This window comes from Bison bison, unplaced genomic scaffold, assembly GCF_000754665.1.
Source record: "Bison bison bison isolate TAMUID 2011002044 unplaced genomic scaffold, Bison_UMD1.0 scf7180017864089, whole genome shotgun sequence".
Classification (NCBI taxonomy): Eukaryota; Metazoa; Chordata; class Mammalia; order Artiodactyla; family Bovidae; genus Bison; species Bison bison.
This window is the reverse complement of record NW_011494661.1, coordinates 373950-384206: the sequence shown is the minus strand read 5'-3', so window position 1 is coordinate 384206 and position 10257 is coordinate 373950. Positions and strand designations below refer to the sequence as shown.

General features: G+C 53.2%; 1 protein-coding gene across 1 annotated transcript in view; it reads right to left on the bottom strand.

The window, feature by feature from the left end:
* The window catches only part of LOC104987180 (cytochrome c oxidase subunit 8A, mitochondrial), a 2060-nt gene extending 1613 nt beyond the window's left edge, over positions 1-447 (bottom strand). The window contains exon 1 of the mRNA XM_010837973.1: positions 238-447. Within this exon, the coding sequence (XP_010836275.1) occupies positions 238-351 (114 nt within the window). The 5' untranslated portion in view covers positions 352-447. The remainder of the gene's footprint in view (positions 1-237) is intronic.
* Between the last annotated feature and the right edge of the window lie 9810 nt (positions 448-10257).

Genomic DNA, 10257 nt, shown 5'->3' with positions numbered 1-10257 from the left:
GGGGGGGCGCTAAGGAAGCCTGCATAGCAAGGAAGCGACAGGGCAGCACTGACGTGGTCTGACCTGAGACCCTGGGGCAGACTGTCGCTCTCCAGACGCCCAAACCAGCCCAGCTGCTCCCCTTTACGCTGTGACCCTCGAGGTGCAGCGCACCAGACTAGGCAGGCCCCCAACCTGCCGCGGGACCCTCAGTCCCGCCTGCAGCATCTCCCATGCCCTTCCCGCCCCCCTCCTCACCATGGTCCTGAGCTGCTCCCGCGGCGGCTTGGAATGTATCTGGGCACGCGGCACTGGGAGCCGCCGGGCAGGGCCTGTCAGGCCTCTCAACAGCAGTGGAGTCAGCACAGACATTACGGCACGGAGTAGACTGGAGATAACGCGCAGCCAGAGTCCAAGGTCGCGAAGTCAAAATGGCGGCCCTGGCCGGAAGTTCCGGAGTGGTAGGGGCCTGGGAAAACAGCGACCCGGAAGTCCCTGGGAAGTGACGTAAGGAAACACCGCCCACCGGCCTTGTCAGTTTTTGGCGCCTTCCTCGAAACAGCCAATCGACGCCATCCTACCGCCGGTGGGCGGGGCACAGAGGAGCGTTGCTTTCGGATATGCCCCGCCTCCAAAGCAGCCTATCTTCGTGAGTAACATCTGTACCTAGCCAATCACATAAGCCAGAAACCTAGCCGGCATTCTTGACTCCTCCCTCCATTCATACTTAGGTCTCTTGTTTAATTTCTGGCCTGACCGCCTGGCACTAACCGGAGCAGAGCCTGTATCTGCTTCACTACTGTCTTTGGCCACCTCATGCGAAGAGTTGACTCATTGGAAAAGACTGATGCTGGGAGGGATTGGGGGCAGGAGGAGAAGGGGACGACAGAGGATGAGATGGATGGATGGCGTCACCCACTCGATGGACATGAGTTTGGGTGAACTCCGGGAGTTGGTGATGGACAGGGAGGCCTGGCGTGCTGCAATTCAAGGGGCCTCAAAGAGTCGGACACGACTGAGCGACTGAACTGAACTGAACTGTCTCCAGAGAGCTACTAACCTCCTAACTGAACTCTTAACAGTTATCCTCTCCAATTCCAATCTCCATGCAGTAGCAGCCAACCTTCCTCCCTTCTCTTTAAATATAAATCTAACCAAGCCATTTGTTACTTAGTCACTAAGTTGTATAGGACTCTTTTGCGACCCCATTGACTGTTATCTGCTAGACTCCTCTGTCCATGGAATTTTCCAGGCAAGAATACTGGAGTAAGTTGCCATTTTCTTCTCCAGGGGATCTTCCCAACCCAGGGATCAAACCTGCATCTCCTGCATTGCATTGCATTTCAGGCTGATTCTTTACCACTGAGCCACCACCAGGGAAGTCCTTAACCAAGTCATACGTGTGCACGCTCAGTTGCTTAGTTTTTTGGACTCTGTGACCCTATGGATTGTAGCCTGCAAGGCTCTTCTGTTGATGAGATTCTCCAAGCAAGGTTACTAGAGTGGGTTGCCATTTCCTTCTCCAGGGGATCTTCCCAATCCAGGGATCAAACACACATCTCTGTGTCTCCTACATTGCCAGACAGATTCTTTACCACCGAGCCACCTGGGAAGCCCTCCTAACCAAGACATACACCTACTTTAAAATCTTTGTGGCTCCTCATTGTATACTAAACAAAGTCTCAAATTTCTGGATGTCACTTTCCACCCTCATCTGGAAGTATTCCCCACCCTTCTCCTTGCTCTCTGGTCCTCCCATCCCAAAGCGTTTTGCTTCTTTGTATCTTAGGTTCTACAGAACACTTTTTCAACACTTAACCTACCTAGCCTTCCTTTTTCACCACTTCAACTTCTACTTCTGAAACAGGAGGGAAGGTGGCAGAGCACGACCTTTAAAAGAATGACATAGCCAGAGGACATGACACAACCATTAGAACCAAATGGGTTCGATCTTGTGGACAAGTCGACTTCCACTAGACTTTGGGTATACGCTCACTGTAACACATCAGCAAGCTAAACGGCACAACCACAGATGCTGTGACTGTTTCAAGGCTGACTATAAAGGTCAAAAGCAGGTGTTAGTCCAGTTTCTGGAAATCCCCACCCCTTCCCCAAGAGACACAGGTTTGATCTCTAGGTCAGGAAGATCCCTTGGAGGAGAAAATGGCAATCCATTCCAGTATTCTTGCCAGGAAAATTCCATGGACAAGAGGAGCCTGGTAGGGTATAGTCCATGGGGTTGTAAAGAGTCAGACATGACTGAGCACACACATACCTACACATACATACATTCCCAAAACAGCTGGAATACTTCTCCCATTTATTAGCCTACGAAATTACCCACTCCTATAATACGACAACCGCATACCCTGGGGTCACTCTCTCCTTCTGCGATGGCCCACACTTTGTTTATGGAGTGTTTTTCTCTCTAAATAAATCCACTTCTTACCTATCACTTTGTCTCTCACTTAATTCTTTCTGTGATGAGGCATCAAGAACCTGAGCTTCATTAAGCCCCGAAACCTGGTGTGTGATCTTAGTTACAAGACCATGGACTCAAGTCCCAGTCTGCAATTTGGCTGAGTTGGAGTCCCAGCATGTGGGTTCAAGTCCCAATCTGTTGGGAGTCCCAGTTCACACGGTTTCACTTCCAGGCCTCCACTTATGGATACAGCTTACTTTATTCAACAAGTGTTTGCCAGCCCCTATGGTGTTTGAGGAACTGTTCTAGACACACAGTGAACAAGGACTCCCTTATCACAGAGCTGACATTCCAGAGGCAGACAAAAGACAAACACTTGATGAGAAGTTATTGAGGGTGCCATGATGTGATAGGAAGTGACAGGTGACACTGCCACAGGAAGCCTTCCCTGGCCACCCCAGGCTGACGCCACTTCTGTGCCCAGCAGCCCCTGTGACAGTACTCCCCACAGGAGTGGTCTTCGTCTCTAGGCTGGGAGCCATCTGAGAGCAGAGCCTGTCTAGTTCAGTACTGTCTTCAAAGGGCCTGGCACACACTTAGAGGATACTTATGAATTGCAGTAGACTGAACAGAGGGAAACAGGAAAGGGGGTAAGGGGCCAGTCACTGAGTTGGGCCTCATCTGTATAATCTCATTCCACCTTCATAACAATGTCGCGAGGGAGGTGCTATTATTATTTCAAATGTTTTACAAGTGAGAAAATAAGCCTGAAGAACTGGATGACCTGCTCAAGTTCATAGAGCTCCAAGGCTGCCCAGCCAGGATTCCAGGGGGGTCTCTCCATTCCAAAACCCATGCTTTTAAACCCACGAAAGGTGCTGTAAAAAAGAATTTCCAGAAGTTCCAGTTTTGATATTGGGGTCAATGGCATCAAAGATAGCAGCAGAGGATGGGGATGAAGTGAGGTGGCAAGAGGCCAGGAAAACACGGGCTTTGGAGGAGAAGCCTCAGCCCCATGTGAGCAGGGAGGGGTGCTCACAGAAAGGTGGGATGGACCCAGAGTGCCCCAGAGGGTAGGCTGTGCCTGAGCCTTTCCTGGAGATGTGGGCTCCCCAGCCCTGAGCTCTCCAGGGCCGTTCTCCGCCCGTCCCCCTCTCCCCCACCCTACTTGTGGTTATTGTTAATGCCCAGCAGTCTCAGTCCAGCCTTCCCCCAGCCACCAGGCCCCATGCCCTTGTCCTGGCCTGGGCCCTGGCAAACAGCCCAGGACACGTGCTTCTAAGCACCTCCCCCACCACAGCCCAAGGGACACAGCCTAAGAACACAGAGCTGGGAGGCCCAGGCCCCAGCTGCCTGCCCCTGGGAGGATGAAGGGACAGGTACCTCCCTGCGGCCCTACGGGGCTTTGTCAGCCCTTTGTCCAGTGAACAAAGTAATAACATCCAGATTAGAGCACGGCCAGGCAATAGGCCTGGAGAGGCTTTGGGAAGGGATGGACTTTCCTGTGGTCCCCTGGGTTACTCCCTTGAGGAATCTCAGGTTCCTCTCCCCCACTGGCAGCTAGAGGGAAAGAGTGAACGTTTGTCAAGCAGGCACCTCTGTGTTCTGTTCCAGGGCTTTCCTCATGGACCCTGTAATGTGACTTCTTTCAGAACCTCTTTCAGAGAGAGGGAAAGTCTGGGAGAGGTAAGTAAGGCAGCTGAGTCACCATCCGCAGTGATTTTAGAGCCCAAGAAAATAAAGTCTGTCATTATTTCCATTGTTTCCCCATCTATTTGCTATGAAGTGATGGGACCAGATGCCATGATCTTAGTTTTCTGAATGTTGAGTTTTAAGCCAGCTTTTTCACTCTCCTCTTTCACTTTCATCAGGAGGCTCTTTAGTTTCTCTTCACTTTCTGCCATAAGGGTGGTGTCAGCTGCATATCTGAGGTTATTGATATTTCTCTCAGCAATCTTGATTCCAGAGTGTGCTTCATCCAGCCCGGCATTTCACATGATGTACTCTGCATGTAAATTAAATAAGCAGGGTGACAATATACAGCCCTGATGTACTCCTTTCCCAATTTGGAACCAGTCTGTTGTTCCATGTCCAGTCCTGTTACTTCTTGACCTGCATACAGATTTCTCAGGAGACAGGGAAGGTGGTCTTGAATTCTCATCTCTTAAAGAATTTTCCACATTTGTTGTAATCTACACAGTCAAAGGCTTTAGTGTAGTCAATGAAGCAGATGTTATTCTGCAATTCTCTTGCTTTTTCTATGATCCGGCAGATGTTGGCAATTTGATCTCTGGTTCCTTTGCCTTTTCTAAATCCAGCTTGAACATCTGGAAGTTCATGGTTCGTGTACTATTGAAGCCTGGCTTGGAGAATTTTGAGCATTACTTTGCTAGCATTTGAAATGAGTGTAATTGTGTGGTAGTTTGAACATTCTTTGGCATTGCTCTTCTTTGGGATTGGAATGAAAACCGACCTTTCCCAGTCCTGTAGTCACTGCTGAGTTTTCCAAATTTGCTGGTATATTGTGGTGCAACACTTTCACAGCATCATCTTTTAGGATCTGAAATAGCTCAGCTGTCACACTTCAGCAACCCACTCCAGTATTCGTGCCTGAAGTATCCCCAAGGACAGAGACGCTTGGTGGGTTACAGTTCATGGGGGCTGCAGACTCAGACACAACCGAGCGACTAAGCACCGTCTGGCACAAGCTGACATTGATATTAGGTTACAATACCTGTTACACTTCAGTTTGTAAAAGCTTTAAAACAAATAAGAAGCAAAGAAAACATAAAGTGTGATAGGGGCTTGCTTTTCTAAAACAAAGAAAAAAAATCCCTAGGGTTCGGAATATGCACAGGTAAAAGTCTGTTTGGACACACAATTGTGAATAGTGGTTCACACTAGTTCACGCAAGGGTTAAACAGTGGTTCAACACTCTAGACAGTGGTGGGAAATGGTCCTTTTCTGGTGCAATCTTTTCCCAGGATCACACGTTGGGGCACTTTCTTTTTTCGGCCGTGCCATGCAGCGTGTGGGTATCTTAGTTCCCAGGTCAGGGATCGAACCAGCAGCTCCGGAAGTAGAAGCTCTTGGAAGTCCCAGGGGTGCTTCTTTTGCCATTAGAATAAGCAAGCATGAAGAGGGGGCTCCCTGGCCCAGTGAGGGAAGTTTGCCTGTGAGTGACAGACTCTCTGGGAGGCAGGGATCTTCTCTGACACCCTGGTAACTACCGTGCTGCTTGCACAGATGGGGAACTCATTCCCCAGGACTGCCCACTCTGCTCAGATTGCTAGGAATCTCTCTTGCATTGCGACCAGACCCAGAGATCCCAGCCTGAGTCCTGACTCTGATCCAAGGGCCCAAGCTGTCCCTCCACCCCACCCACTCCTCTGATTGGAGCAGTAAGAATAGATCCCAAGCCTTGGGAGTGGGTGGAAGAGCTGGTCGCTTCTCCTGAGACGTGTCCCCATCTGGGCCCCCAGTCCTGATGGTCATGTATGGGCTGGGAAGATCCCAGATGCCCCATCCCAGGGCTGACTCCAGACCCTACTGGCCATACTCGGGTTAGAGACACACTGGGTGACCTCACCCCAGGCCTGGCCCCTGTCCATTAAAGGCTCTGGCCCAACAACTGCTCTCTCTAGTAGAGCTGCGAGTCCTGGGGAGGAGGTCAGGCCTCAGCCCTGTGGGGCAGCAGGCATAAATCCCTCAGCCGCCTGCCCCCCAAATATGCACAGCTCCAGCCACCCCACTGACCTGAACTGCCCTCCTGGCACATCACGTGAGGGCTGGGCTCTGAGCACCGGGGGTAGAGGGTGAAGGGACCCCACCCAAAGGCTCTAGCTGAGGTCAGCGGTGGCCGCCTTACAGGCCTGTGGGGACTGTCTCCCTAGGGTGGGGGTAGCAGAAGGAGGCCTTTGTAGAGCTCAGGAAGGGCCCACTGTCCAAAGGAGGAGGGTCCGAGGAGAGGGAGGGGATTTAATCTTTACAATAATTCAGCAAGGAATGCGTGCCTACTTCTTTGCTGAGGAAGCAGGCACAGAGAGGTGAGATAACTTGTAGGCTCACAGAGCCCATGGGCAGGATTCTCAGAGGTCTTCTAGATGCCCTGTATCTCCACTCCCACCAGACTGTACGCACCCGGCGTCAGAGGAGCGGTCACACCCGCTTTGTCTGCCGAGGGACACCCAGCACTCAGCGAACAGCAGGTACTCACTTCATGCCTGCTGAATGAATCCTCCAAGACTCAAATCCAGGTCTGAACCCCAAAGTCCATGCTCCCTCCACTACATCACTTCAATGTATAGGACGCCTGTTGTTACAAAGGGTGATGGAAGTGCTGTTTTCACAGGCAGTTGTCAAACTCCTCCCCTCGCTATTACTATCCAAGTGGTATCTCAGTGACTGCCAGTCACAACAGTAGTTCTATGACTGCCAGGGGTCACACAGACAAATTAAAAATGGGGGTTTTCACGAAAAAAAGGGTAGAAAGGACTCAGCCATAAAAACAAATGAAGTAATACCATTTTCAGCAACATGGATGCAACTCTAGACCATCATACTAGTGAAGTAAGTTAGAACGATAAAGGCAGATACCGCATGATATCACTTCTACGTGGAATCTAAAATATGACACGAGTGAACCTATCCACAAAACAGAATCAGACTCACAGACACGGAGAACACACTGGTGGCTGCCGCGCGGGAGGACGGACTTGGAGTCCGGGGTTGGTAGATGCAAATCACTGCATTTGGAATGGATAAGCAGCAAGGTCCTGATAAACAGCACATGGAACTATACTCAGGATCCTGTGATAAACCACAGGGAAGAGTATGAAAACGGATGAACGTATGTGTATAACTGAGTCACTCTGCTGAACAGCAGAAGTTGGCACAACATTGTAAAGCAACTATACTTCAATTTTTTTAAAAAAAGTTCAAATTAAAAGTGGTGGGGAAGGGGTAGGAGGACCCAGCTGTGGTCTGGGTCGTCCTCAACAAGGAGCAAGGAGCCCCCGGGCAGGGGTGGGACAGGGATGAAGCAGGGTCCCAAAGGGGCATCTGCTCTTCCTGGGGCACAGCTGTCACCAGGCGCCAGACATCCAGGGCCAGGCCAGGACGCAGCTGTCAGGGGCGGAGCAGCATGGGGGTGGGGCAGGGGCACTGCCCTGCCCGGGGAGACACGGCTGTCCTGGCCCAGGCCCCTTGCAGCTGGCTGCACAGGTACAGCTGCCAAGACAAAAGGAGGCTGTGGGCTGGGGTGGCCGCCCAAGTCAGCGGCCAAGAATGAGTGATGAGCCAGCTGGTGTGTGGCAATGGCTCTGGCTTGGTGAAGGTCCCCCACACGGCAGTCAGATCACCAAGTCTGCCTGTCACCGCCCCTGCCCTGTGGTACAGATGGGTAAACTGAAACCCCCAGGGGATAGGGCCACTGGGCTAGAGGCCCCCCCCAAACACACCCAAGGCCTCCTTCCCCAGCTCCCTAGGACATCATGATGGACTTGGCCAGAAGGACTTGTATATGGGCAGGAAGTCCGGAGCAAGCACAGCATCCTTTCGTTCAAGTACCCCACGGAGCGTGGCACCCCACCTCAGACAAGAGGGAGATCTGTGTGTGCCACAGCCTCCACGACAAGCCGCGTGTGGCCTGGGTGGAGCACCGGGCACCGCTCACCAATGTGTGTATGTATGTGTGCACACACACACAATGTGTATATTACCCTCTAAGTATATACACATGGGCTGTGCTGCTGTGCATCCTCAGCTGTGTCCAACTCTTTGCGATCCCAGAGACTATAGCCCACCTGGCTCCCCTGTCCACGAGATTTTCCAGGCAAGAATACTGGAGGCCCCACTCAACTCAAAGGTCAAGAGCAAGCTGAGGACTTCCCAGGTCACATACAAGACACTGAATCTTCTGTCACGTAGCGGGCATTCGAGCCCTTGCTGAGGCTATGCCTCTGGCCACACCCATGTGGACCCCCAGGCTCACCCCTGCCATGCGGCAACCCTGCATCCAGACCTCTCTGCCTGGACTTAAACTCCAAAGTCTGGGCCTTCTCTCCATCTCCAGACAGCTGACCTCTGACCTCTAGCCCTGGGCAAGTCCCCGAGTCTTTTCATTGTTCTCCACACCCCATCTCACAGCCAGGCCCCCAGAGACCCCAAGGCCCTGCACAAGAGCCCCCATCCCTGACACCCGCTCCCCTTCGTCTTATTCCCCACCCCTCCTGCTCCCTGGAGCCAACATTCAGAACACGGGCTGCCCTGGGAGTACAAGCCACTTCCTGGAGCCCCCTCCCCAGCTGTCTGAAGCCACTTTGCAACCCACCCCCAGGCTCACGCTGGGCCCCAGGGATGGCAGCACCCACGACGTGCCCACCTGAGGGCTATGTACTGCCCCTTGAAACCCAGCACCTGGGCCAGGAGGGCTGGGACCCTACTGATACCCTCGTGAAGATCCTTGCTGAGCACAGCTACTGTTTCATCACCACTGGTTGGGGGTGGGGTGGTTGAGCCCTCCTTCCCGCCCCACCCCTCACAACAGCACCCTCCTGCGTCAGGCCAGGACCACCCTGCGGCACAGAACCCTGGTGTGGAGGAGGGCGGGCTGCACCCATGGCGGCTGCAGCCACCCCCAGGTCAGCTGTCAGGCCTTGGCTCATGGCTGCAGCCCCAACCTCTGCTAGCGGCTCCAAGTCCTCTCACCTGGTCCCTTTGTAGGATCTCTTCTCTCCAAACTTGGGGTGTCCGACCCTGCGCACAGGGCGGCCCTTCCCCTGCCAGCCTGCAGCAGACATTCGGCTTCTCAGGGCAGGGCGCTCCACAGCCCCAAGTGCTGTTGTTCAGGGTTCACTTTGTCCACCATGGCACAGGCAGGACCCGGGCGATGCAGAAGTGTGCATGCCCCACAAGAGGGCCCCCGCGGGTGCTGCGCCCCCACCATGGGCAGAGGGTCCGGGTTGGAGGGGGCTAAATTGGGCCACGGATTTTGGAGCCCGGGCTCTGGCAGGAGATCACTCAGGGAACACTGAGGGAAACCTGGGGTCTGTGACCCTGAATCTGAGCACAAGATGACTACAGCTGCTCCCCGTCTTCTGGAGGGCAAGTCATCACTGTTGGCCCTGGCCCTGTCCTAAGGCCGTCCTCTAGCCCTCCACTGGGGGTGAGCCTGCCCCCGCAGGGCAGACATGCCTTGACAATGACCTTCTCAGCTCCAGTCCCCATATTTCTAGGCAGCTCCCTACATGGGACAAAAGGGAGGCCTCTCTCAGGAGACAGCGCCCCTACTGGTCAGGACCTGAGGAAGATAGCAGGCCAACAGGTGTCGGCTTTGCCAGGTAGGGAGTCCACCAGGACCAACAAGACAACCCACAACTCCATCGTGAAATGTGACGGGGACGCCAACAAGGACCTGCATGCCCACAGCATCCTGTCTGGGGTTACGACCACGGACCAGGGCACGCAGACGGATGCAGACCCTGCTGGGCCCTCAGCACTGTGAAGACCAAGGGTGAGTGGCCGCTGGCATCCCAGGGGATCACCAAATGCATTTCCTTCCCACTGTAGCCAAGCAACGGTGCAAGGGCATCGGGCTGTCCAGTCTCCGAGGTGCCTCTGCAGCATCTTCCCAATCGCCTTAGACCCTTGACCTCATGAAAAACAACCTGTTAATACTTTTGAAGAGGGAAAAGCAGAAAAAACTAGGATACACCTGCCTGTGTTTGAAGCAGCCACTTTCAAAGCCTGGTGGTAGAAACCATCGGTGACCAGGTTTCGCACACTGGGGAAACTTTCAGACCAGCTCAGGCTCTGCCTGAAATTGAGGACCTCTCGTCCTGCAACTGCGCCTCTTG